The sequence below is a fragment of the Egretta garzetta genome, unplaced genomic scaffold, assembly GCF_000687185.1.
Source record: "Egretta garzetta isolate BGI_Z169 unplaced genomic scaffold, ASM68718v1 scaffold215, whole genome shotgun sequence".
NCBI lineage: Eukaryota > Metazoa > Chordata > Aves > Pelecaniformes > Ardeidae > Egretta > Egretta garzetta.
The window spans coordinates 1856541-1872992 of record NW_009259719.1 but is presented as its reverse complement, the minus strand read 5'-3'; the positions used below and the strand labels follow the sequence as shown (position 1 = coordinate 1872992).

Below are 16452 nucleotides of genomic sequence, written 5' to 3'. Positions count from 1 at the left end.
AATACCCTTGTTAGCTGCAAACATCCAGTCTCCCCTTTCACAGGAAGGCTCAGTTTCTGAATGCTATGGACAACTGTGTTACCAAAAATCAGGGAGACGACAGCAGCGCAATACTATTGTTGTTTTACCATTGTATAACACTTTTTGATCTCTGGATCTCAACATAACATTACGGACATCTGCAAGCCACCCCTCTAAAAACATAGCAAGGCAGACCCACAAGATGAGTGGAGATGTATTATTATACATCTCTATAACTATTTTACATGGGTGAACCTAGGCGCAGAGACCAGATGCCCAAGACTAGTAAACAGAGTAATTGAACTGGAAACAAACCCCAGAGGTTCCAATTTCCAATCTGTGCTCCGGTTACAAGACATCTCCCTGTGATCCTCCTCCTCATGCTGGAAAGCCTGGAAAAGCCTATTGAATGGGTATCATAGCTTTTTATGTTAGGATTCCGCAGTTGTTTCAGCCACGTTTGAAAGGAATGAGTCAGGAATTTGTGTATGTGGGAAGTGGTTTCCTCTCACATTGCTGTATGTATGGATGAAATACGTTTCCTCTACTATGAAGTTGCTGAATGAGAAAATAAAAAGTAGTGCAGCTGACTGGCACTTTAGTGGCTGTACTTCGCCCCCGATAATGAAAAGCCAGCGGCCTCAGGAGGCCGGTTGGGATAATGCATTTCGTAGAAGAGCTGGTGAAATCACTTGCATTTTTATAAAGAATGACTAGAAAAGGGCAAAGTGGAGATAAAAATACCAATACTAAAATCTTATAAATTAGAGACCAGGTTCTTTAGTGAAACCTGGCCTGACTGAAACTGCAGGAGGAAAATCTGGCTTTAAGACATGAGCTATAACACAATAACGAAGCCGCCTCCCTCTGTCCTTCAGTTTTTGTAGCGACTAGCGTTCAGGAATCAGAGATAATGATAACGGCTTCTGCCTGCAATCATTACGGCTATGGCATGCACAGTATGCAAGGGATTTAATGTCAAACTTACCAGCATCATGCAGCGAGGCAGCGGCAAGTCTAAGTTGAATGCAGATCAGCTGCCTTCCAACCCCGGTCAGAGCCTGAGGACCAGCAACACTGCAGAGTAGGCAGGTTTTATTTGCAGTGAGTCTGGACTACAGAGTTTGGGTTGGGGCTAGAACCTGCTTAAAGATAAGTGTCCTCAAATCCAGGGAGCTGGTGTGGTCTTCCTTCTGTCCTTCAAAGCTGATTTGGTGCTAGAGCAATAGGCTTCCAAGAAGTCTGGAGCTTGGTGAACATCCCGAGTGGCTGTTCCCATCTTCTGGGGAACTGAAGGGGAAAAGAAGGAATTTAAGGGCTGGTCAGACAAGTGGGCTGAGGTAGAAATGGGGTTGGGGAAAGAGAAACAGAACAAACTTGCACAAAGCTTTCAAGAAGACTCTGAGCTTCCGAAGGAGTGCTACAGCCAGCAAAAAATTGGAGAATGAAGGAGACATAGGCAAGGACTAAAAGATTTCCCCAGTTGTTCCTTAGCTCAGCAAGGAATTTAAGGTTCTTTTTGACTTGAAGCCTGGAATAGTTCCATATATTTAAAGACCAGCACTTTTTTTTAAGTCCTTTGATGAGCTGTGCAGAAGACAGAATTGCCAGGTATGTGTTAAAAAAAGGATCTTGCTGCTGTCAGTAAAGCACTTCTAAAAATAATGTTATACATATGTATATAAAACACATAGGAGTATACATCCTGGAACACTTAAATGCATTTTCGTTTGAAGTTAATTTCTCATGGCGGGGCAGGCCAGCCCGTCGGGAGCCTCAGCTCTGCACTGTGCTGGTTCTCTCTGCTCTGGCTGCACAAAGACGTGGCCCCGGCGTGGCCTTCGCTGTGGCTGCAATCACAGGTTATTAGTAAATCATTCCGTCAGACACCCAGGCAGGGCATTAAACACAGAGGAGACATTCACCTAGAAAAGAAAGGAGGTGTACTTCCATGTACATTCTATGGGTATTTTAGCCATTTTCCAATATTTCCTTTCCTTTCAACCTCTACATGTCAAATGATAGTAAATTGCAAATGTACTAGTTCCAGCTGAGCACAACTGGGGGTGAAATAGCATTTCTTTGAAGCTGAAGCTGGAGTCCACTTGAAAAGCTGTAGTGAGCGCCACAGAAATTTGCAAAAGAGTAACTGAAATTCTGACCTGGTGATTCAAAGCATTGTGATTCATGAAACAAATTTTCAGAGGGGCTACATAATCCATTAGGAGAGCAGCCTGTGAAAGAGGCCATCGCTGTCGCTAAGATAGCAATCACTAGGTGAACAGCTTGTTAAAAGAATGCCATCATCTTCCAGATCAGCAGAAAACCAATACAGATCTTCATGAATATATTTTAACATTAAAAAAAAAATTATTCTAGCATTTGCTTTCATTACTTTTTAGGTGATCAAGGATGTCAACGCATATTTCAAGTAGAGAAGAGGAAAAACATAAGATGAAGATCCAGGGCCAAATCCTTTAACATCTGAACGCTCGCTAGGAAAAGAATGAGGAGGATCGTTCCCACCTTGGCTCCCGTGAATGCTGTGACATTCTGGGAACAGCTCTCATCTCTGTTGCCAGTCTCTCCGTTTTGATGCATCCCTCATCCACCTATCAGCATATTCGGCAGTGCTGGTAGAGGAGCTGTGTACACCAGCTCTGTGTACAGCTCTGTGTACACCAAGGCGATTTTCTGTTGGCAAATCAAAGCTTCCCAAGTGGTGCAATACAGCTGGAACACAATACAGAAACTGCCCCTTAAATGCTAATATTGCACCCATGCAAAACATGTGCGTGCTTGCCTGGCTCGGGCAGGGACTGAGCCACAGGTGATCACAGTAGTGGTATGTGAGAGTGGGTGATCAGATGCCTGATGGTTTACATATGTGGGCAGTTCCTATGACCTCATGTATGACAACAGAGATGAGAGATCTACAGGGATCCTTATGAAAGCAGTTATACACAGACAATTTCAAAATAAAACATGAGCTGAGGATGAAAATGGAGAGCTTCTGTTAGCTTTTTATAGCATTTCATTTTTTGTTTTACTCCCCATGTGCCACATGCCCAGCTGCCTCTCCAGCATTTTTCTTCATATTTGGCAACTAGTGATGTAATTCAGTGTTGCAAGTGAAACTGAAGTGTATGCCGTTGCTTAATAATCCCCCCATTCATTTAAATAGTCGGTAGCTTGCCAGCACTGCTTTGTTTGCATTTTAGAATTATGGATGATGTCAAGACAGCCTTGATGAAACGCTCAGCAAACTGCTGCTCAGATGGAGAGGGGCTGAAGTAAACTATTATTTCAGTGAAACTCACAAGCTTGGAGAATATGTATTCTGTAATTTATTTTTTTTTTTGCATGAGGATATGTAATAGAAGTAGTTAAGACTGTTAAGGACTTTCCCCGCAATGTGAGACTACCCGTGAACCTATCAGACATGCAGCATTCGTATACTCTCAGAAGGATTTTGGCTGAGATCTATACCTCTCAATAAGTGTGCTTTCCACTTCTTCCTTTCTTCCTCGGTCAAGCATTCACTTCCAAGTATTGGTTTAGAAATTGTAGTCGCCCCAAGGGCAAACCATGAACTACATGGGGCCCATGCAAAATTAAGAAGTTAGTGACCCCATTCAAGATAGTTAAACCAGAAGCAAACAATTCCCTGCTTGATATATAGTACTAGGCATTTGGAATTAGGCAGAAACCGAGAGACATGGACACACACGACCTGCTGCTTTGTGCATGCATGGGCAGGTCACTTGCCAGTGGCACATGAAGAAAAACCTGTTAACTGCCCACTACAGCTCAAGCTACCCAACTGCAAGACCAGTATATAAAACATATGCAATTACTGTCCTCGGTTATCAAGACAGACCTTCTCAGAGTACATATTTTCCTTCCGTCCAGCTCATTAAATATCAGTGTAAAAAGCAAAACATATGAAGTGGGAAAGAAACAGCCAGCTCACAACGGGAATAAAAGTTTAATAGAGCAGTCTCAGCTGTGTTGCACATGTATGTTCAAATATGACTAACGAAAGCCTGCAAAAGTCTCCCTTCTCCCCTCAAAATATTCCAAGTAGTAGGCTGTTTTTCAGAGAGTGAAATTCAGTAGATTAACTCAGGCTCTAAACCGCAGGAGGATTTGAATTGTCAGGAACAGACCACAGAGCAGAGACTGAAGAAAAAAAAAACCCAAACCAAACCAAAACCCTTTAAAACATTATTCCTTAAAACAAAAAAGGTGAAAGGAGCAAAATCAGTAGATACAGTTGCAGAATTTGGAGTTTCACAAGGAAACACTTAACTGATGCTCAAGAGCATTGCTTCCAGCTGCCTTGAGAGCTCTATAGAGAAATTATAACAAGATTACCTTTACTCTGCAGTAACAACAAAAGTTTAAAAACCAGTTTCCAATATTGGATGGTTAATTGGAAAAACTTTCTACTGATTTTGTTTAAAAACATATTAAAGCAGAGTTTGCCTCCTTGATCTTAGACTTACAACTGTGTTTAGCGACCAGAGTGGTTAAGACTCTAGGAACTGGTCACTGATTTGTACCACTGAATTTCATGCTTGTCACAACTCTGTTCTAGACAGATGATGACCTATATATGAATGATGGAAAGGAAAAAGAATGACGGGATGATACAAACCCAAGAGTATGCATTTAGACTGTGACACTCATTCTGCTTGGGATACATAAAGGGAGAGAAGAGATTAGCTGTAAGGCTCACAGATTTACTCCTTTTCTACGTGTTTGCCTTAGTTTCCCCCACCAACTCCCGTATTGTCCGAGCAGTTCTCAGCATCCTATAGTTATCAGGTAAACTTTAGTGACCTTCCTGCTAACTGTTTTTATATGACAGCTAAATATTCCCACTGGATATTTTAAAGAATAGTTCATGAATCAGAAAAGTCAGAATTGGGAAAGGGCTTTTGGGTCATCCTCTCCACCTGTCTCTGCCATAAGCATTGCAGGAAAAACAAAACAAAACAAAAAAACCCCAAGCAAGCCAGCTGGCATTTTTGCAGCCTAAAAAGCAATTGAGAAAGAAAATGGAGATGCTTTGAAGTACAAATCCTGCAAGTAACTATGGATGAACTACCTGATGGATTCCCTTATTTCTTTGCCAGTTATTTCCTTCCAGTTTTGTTGCTGCTTTTGTAGCCATCAGAAGCAACTTCTTGCTGACGCTGATCATTCTTGTACTATACCATAGTTTTCTCCCAGTGTTTGCCCCTGATATTCACTCGGCACTGCAGCATACTGTCATTTGCAATTTTGGCCCAAGAGCACAATTGAGATTTCCTGTTCTCTTGCCCATACTGCCCAGGCAGCGACAGACAGATACACTATAACGTAGGCACCAGAGGACTCATGAATAGTTATTGGTAATTCAAATCGCATAGCAGTACAGGTAACAATTCTCTCTCTAACCTACGGTCTTCAAGCCCTATAAAGGCTAATGCTGCCTTAAGAAACACTGTCTGAATTATTCCTCTTCCCTATGATTATAGCCAATTCTGTTGGTAGAGAATTTACCTTATCCTACTTCATTAAGGCTACTTCTATAAAAACAGTTACTGTTATATGAGCATTTCTCATTTGGCACATCTATCCTTTCCCTGTAGCTGCAGAGCTGATACACAGAAAATACTGGTCTCACTTATTACTTTTTAGTTTACATCCCCTTCTCTGTATCTCAAAGGAAGAGGGTTTTCTAATGGAGCTTTAAGGTTCTGGCCACACCAGACCTTGTAACAGGTAAGGTCTATGTGAAAATTTAGGATTCTTCTTGTCTTTGGTACAGACTGCCTTCTAATCCTGCTGGAAGACTTGCTTGTGACTTGTTGCCAAAAGACTAGTTTGCTAATAGCATAGGCTCAGCTCTGTTGGCAAAGACAGGATCTCCTGACTGTCCTGTCTGTGGGTTAGATAATGTTTGCAGTAGCTGGTGCACTTGGCTAATGAACCTTGGCTAATGGGTTTTTGTTTAAAAAAAACAACGGCTCTTCTCTGTTTTCCCTTGCTCCTGCATCAGTCAAGTACAGTCTGGCCCTTTGGTACAGCTGGACTGGTTTTCATCAGCTGACTTAATGTATTTTCTTAGCCGCCTCAGTAGCTTAGTAGAACCAGGTGGGATGAACAGCAAAGGGGGGACTTCCCTGGCTAGAGCTTTCCTTCACGTGTCTTGCTCTGCTGTGAAATGAGCCTTGGGCTCCCACTGTGCCTGGGAGGCAAAGGGTCCCAGAAGCCCAGGCTGCACCCAACACTGGAGCTTGCACAGCCAGATGGAGGATGAAGAGCCACACACAAAAGCTGGGCAACCTCGGCTTTTAATCTCAGGAGTCCAGAGTACCAGTATTAGCAAATTAAGCGTCATCTGAGAAGCGCAGCTTAAAGGCAATTCTGTCCCCATGTGTTGGCGGCTCCTCTCTGTGGGACTCAGCTGTCATCCAGAGCTAGTGCAGCATTTGTCTCCCAAAATTCTTCAGTTTCTGCAGAATCTGGAAGCCCTGAGAGTCACTGAACTCCTATTGGTCCACTAAATCCGGGGGAGGAGGGATAAGATCCCGCGGGTTCAGCCTAGCAACAAGACAAACATCATAGCTGTCGTGCATGAGGACGTTGACGGCTGCCACGTTCCACTGGTTCTCCCACGTATCCAGCTCGAGGATCTCTTTGGTGATAACTTCATGACGAGCTGTAAAACAGAAGCAACAACAGCAGGCATCGGAAGTCAAGTCAAACAGGACCAAAGAGGCTTGTGCAGTTATTATTCTGACCCTTCTGTAAGGTGGCAATGAAAAGGTAATTTTTGTTGTACTAAGAGCTATACACTTTAAAGAGCACCCAAGTTGTCAACATACAGCAAATTAAATAGTGCAGATGGAGACCTGCACAGTGTATTCAGTCCTCACACCCTGGGCTCCAGGTGCAGGTGCAGGGTCAGAAGCATGAAGTGCTCCATCCTGGTACACATATGCAGGTGGCATTTCATTGTGCAACCAATTGTCAAATGCTCGTCTTTCAGAGACAGAACATTGCCTGTTGTTAATGAGTATGCCTACATGCAGCATGTTAGGTTTTCTTTGCCCCAACTAAAATGCAGCTCTCAGGCTCCTGGAAGTGCTCCAATACTATGGCTTTTCTTGGGTGCGAAGTCTGGACATCCTGTGATTTGGGGAGAAATAAAGACAGAAAGAGACATTCAGGGTTTTCAATGTACTTTAGCTGTTCTGAAGCGCTGAGGAATTTGTCATGAACCGTCAGGTTAGAAGAATGCCATTACATCACAGCCAATCTCAAGACAAGAAATTTTTTACTGAGACTAACAAAAAATAATGAAAGAACCACCATGCAGCAGACAAGCATAGCTGTCAACCAGCAGTGCTATATTAAACTTCTTACAAGAACGCAAAGCCTTTCTTTGCTAACAAAAGTCCTGAACTCTGCAGCAATTGTTACTCAAAGCCAAGCTCTCTCCTAAAAATAAAAAGCGTCTTTCATTTCTGCTCACTTTTTCTTTTCATCTGAGAGTTGCTTTCTCACAGCAAGTAACCTTAGTCCAAACTTTTCTTACTGTGAGCTGAGGACACGCACGTGCTCTGCTGCCAGCTTCTGGACAGATGTATTTCTGGATAGATGTATTACAAGCCAGGTCTTGGAGATTTCCAAGCACAGACACTTCACAGGTACCAGGATAAGAACCATCATAGCAAGAAACATTGAATACTCAACACCATTTTATTGAGTCTTAAAAGACTGGTAACAGTCTAAACATTACAGGGTCCAGACTGAGGTTCCCATTCAGCTATCCCTTCTAGAAAGCTTTTTTTTTTTTTTTTAAAACAACAACAAGCACCCCTGTCCTTCACATTTATTGGCTGCATCTCTTTGTTTGGACACTGCCCTTTTGTGGAACAGACAGCAAAAGATTGAAGAAGGGGAAAAGAGTGAGGCACAGAAGAGCATCCAGAGGCAATACATTGTTTCTCATGTTGGAAACACAGACCACATACTCCTCCAAAGGACAGCAACCCTGTGGGTTTAGTGTCCCCCAGACAGTGCTGTGGAGGTTTAGGTTCTATGCAAAATTGGTGTTGATGTTATGACAACCTAGTGTCATGGGGTTTAAAATAGCCCTAGGGCTCCTCTGCAAGTAGGTTCAGGCTGTGGGGTGAGACAGACGGAAACAAGGCTTCTTCCCCTTCCAGGACTGGTTTCCTTGCTGAGCTGATTCGGGACAGTTCTGTTCGCTGCAGGTCCTACACATGCACGGGAGTTGTGGATGTCTGAACTTCATGGAAATTTCTGCATATTTTTGTCATGTTTGTCTAAGGAAACCACTCACCAACCTTTCACCATCTCTGCCCCTTCTCTCCCCTGATAGGAGTGCAGCACAGGGTTTCTACCCCATGGTCCACAGCTCATACTCATTTTCCCCTCAGCTGTGTCACAATTAATTGCGGCATAATTTCTGTTGGTCCAAACCCAGGCCTCTGGAACTTTCATAGATCTCTAGGAACTTGCTTGATTATAATTTGGGTAAGATTTCACTATTTAGGCTCATCTGAATAGTCCTTGTTCCATTCCTTTCTGCTGCTTATAGAAAGTGAAACAATAGTCACTATGGTTTGCTTATTGAACCTGGATATTAAAGGAGAATAACGATAATATGTAGAAAAGCTGCACCCATCCAAGAGAGAGGACAGCAAACTGGTAAAACCCCAGTCACATGTGAAGAGGGAAGGCATGGCTGACAAACTGCAAACAAGTAACTCGTGCCAGTACCAGCAAAGAGCTCATTTCTGTATGACCCTGCAAGAGTGAACAGGTTTTTCCTAAGAGGCAAATACAGAGACACAAACAGACCTAAGCCGTGACATGGGAGGCTCCAGTCACTGTATTTATTATTAGATCATCTCCTTTATGCAATAAATCTTTATGCCTGGATTTTCTTTGGCATGGACCGTGACAAAAATGAGACAATCAGAGGAAAAAAATTAAACACTGGAACTGAGACATTCTGTGGGTGATTGCAACACTTCAGAAAAAAAAAAAATCATAATTAAAACATCAAAGGCAGATTCAGCAACCCTTCCTTACAAGCCTTGCTGTGTTTTTTCCTGACCCTGGTGACTCACAACCTTTAGTGTCCCTTGTTTCCCTTTTCTGTGGGATGCTGTAACTGGGTTTGTTCCACTCTACAAATTCTGCTTTCCAGCACATGGAGTGTTAGTTAACTCTTAACCCTTGGGAGATAAAAACAGTATGTTCTTGGAATAAGGGAAGCAATCATTTCTCTAGTCTTATCTTTTTTTAATATGAAAAGGAGCAGCACCCTTTGGATGAGAAAGTTCATGTGAGGAAAAGCACTGCTCAAAAGACAGTCATACTTCAGAAAAAAAATTACATCCCCCCTTTCTTTTTAGGAGGGAAATGAGTTAAAACACCTCAATTCTGAAGCCTTTTATTTTCTTTTTTTTTTTCTATTTTTCTTGGTTAGGACAACAGAAAAGAGAATAGCACCTTTGATTCCAGGCTGTAATGTTGCATTTAGGCTTTAATCCCAATAAGTAGTTTTAAGCCTGAAGGTGCAAACAATTCCAGATTCTGCCTCATTGGTTCACCTTATTTAATTGCGTTTTTTTTTTTAAAGGCAATATCTTAGCAGCCAAATTTGCTTACAGAAGAATAATGTGACATCTACAAAAAGAAATTGGCTGTATTACACAGATTACCTGCTTAAAAAGCCACCCCACAGAACTCCCTGTCACGCATAGCATTATTCTGCATCATTTACCAGACAACCACCTTACCTAATGAACGAATTTCACTCCTTTCCAAATGCTTCCATTTCTTCTAGAAAATGAAGCAGTATTTTTCTGCACGTTCTTGTTTAACCGTGAGAAGTTTTAACAAACTTTCTTTACGCTGTGTTTTTTTGCATAGGAGTTAAACCACTTAATATTAGAATTATTCAGGTAGTACCTACCCACCCCTAATGCAGATCCTTTTCAAGCAGTAAACCAGCATTTATTGCAGTATGGTTTATTCTTATTCAGGAAAGGAAAAGGCTAAACCAGCCTAGGGAGCATAAATTCCAGCATAAATTTATCCCCACGAGAAATTGTGGTATGTTAGAAGAAAGTCAGGGCTCTTTAGGTATAGTTGTGCCTTTTTGATGTCCAAGTACAGGCTGAAGGCTAACACAGCCTACAAACCCATCTTTTCCCAGTGAACGAACTTGAGTTACACCTGAAAATGTTTAATTTATAAATGCTCAAATCAGATTTCATATATGCAAATAGAGTAGTCTGAAAGCAAAAGTAGTCTAATCTTTAAATTCTCTTACATTCTGATCTGTAAACAAAACACTTCCCCACAATTTTTCATATGAAATTTTTCTCTGAATGTGCAGAAAAACCAACAAAAATGTTAATTTTCAGTAAATGATTGCCTGGACTCCAGACACACAAGCATGTTTTCTCTTTAAAAGGTTTATTTTCAAATATGAGTCACTCCCCAAATATGGCCAGACTTCATTTTATGCTGTAAGTTTTCTCATGTCATTTGCATCAGGATTGACCATAAATCAGGATGAACCATTCCTGAAAAGACCCCCAGTATGACTGCAGGCAACATAAATATTTGATCTGCCTTTTTTTTTTTTTTTTTTTTTTAACTGCATTCCATTTGTGATTTGGAGGTTGGGCGGGAGGAAAAACTTCCCATGTGAACATAGTATTTATTACCACTTTTGGTCTTTTTTGACCTCGCTTTGTCTTTCCTATTTGGAACTGAACGTTCAGCTACAATTATTAGGTTTTGGGTTGGGAAGGTTAAAGGGAAGCAGATGTAGAAGAATTAAGCAATGTGCTTAACAGGTAGAAAATCTATAGGTCATCCAGAACTATTAGCCACGCAGCTATTAGGCTTGTAAGCCAATACAAATAAACTCACTCTACTCTAGCCTGTTTAGTGCACAGAGCATTGAATGCAAAAAAAATTCATGCTGAATTTTAGTTCACTGGAGTTAAAGTTATAAAGCAAGTTGGCTGAAGTGTGGTCAATATTTCATTATTTCTTAGAGAAGCCCATTGACATTTGCCTCCATCTTATGAGGACAGAGTTATGGAGATGGTGAGAGGGCATGCCAAATCACGAGTCGTGATGTCTCTGCATCAGTGCAGGGCAGAACTATCCAACATGGTTCCAGACAAGCTCACCTGCCTACTGGGTGCAGCATAGCATTATATGGCCATCAGTACCTAAACAAGTTGATCTAGAGCAGGGCCAGGTACCTCAGCACAGAACCACGTTGTGCGGCAAGGGGTAGTCCCTGTGTCACATCTGTCCATGAGCTCTGTGCCCCAGGACATCCTCACGCCAGCTACTTGCCTGAGCTCCTGCTGATGTCGGATCTCAGGTTGTCACAGCACCTTTCCCTTTCCAGTTCACAGTTTCCTAATGTGCTCTATCTCCTCTCACCATAAATCAGTTTATAAAAAAAGACATCAAACCTGTAGTGGTTAAACCGTTAACTGTCTGCTCTGCTCTTTCCATGGAAAAAAACCACCTGAACATCACAAGGTGCTTGCCAGTTCCCCAACAGTCCCCAAAATGTTTACTCAGGTGTTTCTTTCACTAGCTTCCCCAGTTCTTGTCACCAAACAGCCACCCCAGAGCTGCCTTGGAGGAGCTCAGCCTCCACTGCTGGTTTGTACCTGGTTTTTGCGTGCCATTATCTGTACCAGAGACCAGAGAATGATTTTAAACATATGGGACTAGCCTCTGCTACTTATCTTCCTTGCCACTAATAGCTGCTTTCATAATTACATGATGTGGAGTTAGGCGACTTGGGAATTCACGTTTGTGTTGCAATGGGATAAAAGTGCATTTAGATCATTACCACCAGATGTCCTGCCTTCTCATTTGCAGTAGGAAAAAGAGTAAGTTCATCAAGTCTGTGGCCTTCAATCCCATTTGCGTACGTGAGCTGCTCCCTGCCTCTACCAGCCTTGCTCGCACAGCACAGCAAACACCCCTTGTGGGGTCAAGTACATCCATCATCTATGCCTGTGGGCAGAAGCAGGCAGAGAATACACAGGAGAGGGAACCTGGCTCGGCTGTTTAACATGCTGGCCAGCCTTCGTGATGTTAAGTGTCAAGGCAGTGGATCCCACCAGACACGGCAAAAGCTGGGAGGCAGGTCGGGGCTTGAATTTACAACTGCGGCAGCGTACTGTTTGCAGAGCACCTGCGTGGAGTAAGGTAAGATATTCGCTCTCATAGACAGGACCTCTATCCTCTTGCTCTGCTGTGTAATTCTTCAGGACCACAGTTCCGTGATCCACCTATTCACTCACAAATCAATATATATTAAAATTTAAAAAAAAATATATAAGAACGGGATGGTCTACAGGAAAGAACTTCTAATACAGTTGCTTCAACTGTTTTTCTTGGGATTGATCTAGCTACTTCAGCTTTTAAAATCTTCCCAGATTTTGCCTGTTGTTCATAGGCAAGGCCTCTTTCAGACATCATCGTACAAGCCCTGGTCCTGCCTGCGCTGCAGGTGATAGCAGGTTCCCGGGTTACAGGGGCAGCAGGATCAGTGCGCTTGCAGCCAACGCACTGCTCATAGAGTAAAAACTGCAAGATCAGAATAAGGGCTGCTGGTCTCAGACCATCCTAAGATACTGTTTCTAAATGCCTTACAATGGGTTAATACATTATTAATAGAGGATATAAAGCGTGTTTAGACTGTACACATGACAGGCAGTTATGAACACAATAGAAGATGTCATACATGGCTGCAAGCCATGTTTCTAAACAACCTATTGACCTCTTCAGCAATTAATTAAAATGCATTAAAATATCTATTAATCATTCATTAACCCTTTATAAGCTATAAAGGAGCCTTAGTAAGAAGCATGACTGAATTACTAATACTGTGCTGTCAGCTATTGGGCCAAATTTAGATCTGAAATGAGCAGGTGCTGCTCCCCAGCAATTCCCGTGACCTGTATTGGCCTTATTTACGTTAGCGAGTTCCCAGCTAATGAGCGGGGTAAATGGCAGCCCTCCCTGGGAAGGCAGCGAGCTGAGGAGGTCTCTCCCACACGCTGGTTCCCGACAGCAGTCTAGCAGCTCACGCCAGTGCTGGGAAGATTTAGGCAAAAGGTCCAGCAGTGTTTTTCAGGGGGGACACAGGGAGCAGGCTGGGGCGATGTGGCAGTGCCCATGGTGCAGCAGGCAGCCACAAGCAGATTTCTATGCTGAGCGAAGCGCAGGGACCCTGAATCCCTTTCATTGGTGGGAATATTTATTCAAATGGTAACAACTGTGGGCAGGAGAACTTTAATTATTCATCACTGCCCAGTAAATTCTAACAGAGGGAAACAAACAGTGCTGCAGATAGGCAGCCTGGGGTTTGCCCCTCTGCTTTATTTAGCTGGGAACATGGGAAGGTGCTGGAGAAACAGGTTTTGTTCCAATCCCTCAACCCCCAAACTTCACAAGTGCAGTATTTACTGTGCCAGACTTCTTAATATATCTAAATTTAATTTGATTCCAGTAATGTTCCATAACCACTATAATAAAAAACAAGCACTAGAATGATTCTCCATCTAAATCACGTAATGGAGGAGACTAGGGGGAACAGCCTTTATGGGAGATTAGTCAAAATAAATAACTATTAAGCTAGTCCACTGTCAGGAGAGGACGGCGTGGAGATACAAACTCATTAGCTCAGCTGGAATACAGTAATTACTACACGGTTCTGCACTGCCACAAGCAGCGACGCTTCTATTCCGATGTATGGATTGCATTTTATGTAAATGAGGAAGAAGAGGCCAGAAAATGAATCTAGGGTAAGTACATATCTTTTCTTTTTAGAATTGGAATTACACAGCTGGTAGGACTCGCTGTCACTGTCACCTATCTTGGCTAACATTTGCAAACACAAAACTGAGATTCTTACATTCCAAGTTCATAGATATTTCTCCCCTTTCCCCTTCCTCTGGCTGTAACACCAGTTAAGTGAAAAATTAATTTCTACTTGGTATCAGTAAGTAACTAACAGAACTGGGTTGAGCAGTTCTGGCCCCACACATGATGCCAAACACAGTACAGAATTTTTCAACATATAGAGCAGGGAAGCCGTACGTATATATTCTCTGCTATACAATACACTGGAGATGGCAAAACTGCCAATTCAGAGAAAGACAGTTCCATGGACATCGTGTGCTGTTAGCTGACAAAATCATAAGACTTTTTAAGTGATACATGTGCTAATAGCAGACCTGTTAAACATTTTATTATTTGCACTGAGGTGGTTGCCCCTTTACTTGGCACATCAGCTGACATCATGTAGGTATACAGTAAAAATGGCATTCTAATTAGAATAATCAAGTTAAAAAAAATAAACTCTGGATTTGAATTTATTAATTCAAATCTGCGAGGCAGGCAGTTGGACCAACATCTATAACCTGAAACTAAAGCTACAACCCCCAGCCCCCAGAAACAGGCTACAAGATCTGTATTTGTGCAGCAACAATGCCAAATCAACAAACATGTGCCTCCGCAAGCTGACGGTGACAGCGGATGACACGGTCCCAGCAAACAGCACACACCCTTGCCTTCATTATTTTCACCAGAAAAAAATATTTATCCTACTCAGAAGCAGTGAAAAAGAAAGGGAACCCAATCTGGCAGGCGTTTTATGAGCGTGTAATGCTGCATACCCAAAGAGCTGCTTACCACCTCCTTCGGTGAGGCACGCTAATGAGGCTGCTGCCGCCGTGTACGGGGTAACGCTAATAGCTGTCAGCCCGTGCAGGTGGCAGCTTTCATTTCTAGGTAAAGGCAAAGGAAATAAAACATGTCAACAAGAACATTGTACAGTCAGGCTGCAGAGGCTGGTTTAAAATCCATAGTTACTGTAGTAAATGCGGCAATGTATTTTAGCAGTGAGTAGAAAGCTGGCTGGCTGCTGCCCATTGAGTCCTTCTGAGTATTCATACTATGGCTAATGTTTTCACTCTGTGCAGAACTATAAACTAATGGACAAAACCAAGCATTTTAAACATGTCTGAATGTTTTGATGAATGCTACAACATTGCTGACAAATGGCAGGCAACATTCATGACACTGGGCTACACAAGCTGGAGCTGAGTGTCAGAGACAAGCAGATCAATGGTTACTATTTGCCATAATAGTTTTAGTAGAAAATGAGCTAATCCATATAAACTCCTGGCTAACAGATGAAGTTTTGCAAGTCTTGCTAAGGAGGAAACAAATGCAAAACAAGTGGAAGTGATATTTTTCAGTACTTATCATGATCATAAGAACACACAGTATTTGTCAGCCAGTGCTTCTAACATCGGTCAGCAAGCTTCTCACTGGAGGAAGCCTCGTCAGCAGAAGTCTTACAAACCATGTTTACCAACACAGCTCAACACTGAACAGCATTCCTTGCAGTTTGGAGGAAGCCTGGACACACTTTGTAGTCCACTCATCCTTTAGAGAGTCCGTGCTCTGTGTTGTTCGATCTCTACTCTCAGCTGGCCAAGCTGACTTCCCTCTGGAGACCCTAAGGAGCTGTAATTCCTCAGCTCCTGTGGATGCTGATAGGACACGCCACTTGTCCCCCTTTGAGAAGACAAAGATTTCTGAAGGGCAATATATATGGGATGGGAATCCTGCCATCACAAAACTGAGTGTCATATGGGACATTCGGGTCAATGCTTGTGCAGAAAGGCATACAGAGCATGGCATATACATGAGTAAAATTAAGATACAATAACATCCTTAGTAGGCCAACTTGCTGGATCAAGAGTGGGTTTAAGCAAATGCAAAGGCAAGTTGAGGCTGGGGAGCCGGGGACAGATCTATAGTATATAGGGAGCTGGTTGTGGCACTGTGTATACATTGGCTAAGACTTTCCATCATAACAGTGCTTTTGGCTTATTTTCTTTTTTTTGAGAAGCACTCATTCTTGAATGTTGACAGCAGCCCTTTAGCGTTCAGCCGGCGGAAACAGCTGTGCCTCCAGCTTGTTCCAAAAACTCCACTTGGTTGAAACTAAATTACAATGTTTTGTAAAATTGGAATATCCTCTCTTGGTTGCATCCCTCACAAAAATCAAAGTGGCATGCCAGGAAACCCAAAAGACTAAAACCAAACAAGCACATTCTAAAATAACCCTATCTGCTACTAAAGCAGCAGCAGCACATGCTGTTCTGTGAATACCCTGAAGCTGCTGAGCAGCTGTAATTGTGAAAGAGCAGAGTCAAGCCACCCTCTCCAAGTTCCCATATGTCAGTAATAACCCCCTCTCCCTGCTCCGCCCTTCACCCCCAAAGAGCAGATCAGGCAAGAGCTCTTTCCAGCACGCAGAGAAGATGGGGCCAGGGA

At 42.6% G+C, this 16452-nt stretch overlaps 1 protein-coding gene across 1 annotated transcript in view; it reads right to left on the bottom strand.

Moving 5' to 3' along the window:
- Positions 1-6563: 6563 nt before the first annotated feature.
- Positions 6564-16452, bottom strand: part of KBTBD12 (kelch repeat and BTB domain containing 12) — a 29602-nt gene continuing 19713 nt past the window's right edge. Inside the window, exon 5 of the mRNA XM_009639312.1 lies at positions 6564-6733. Within this exon, the coding sequence (XP_009637607.1) occupies positions 6564-6733 (170 nt within the window). The remainder of the gene's footprint in view (positions 6734-16452) is intronic.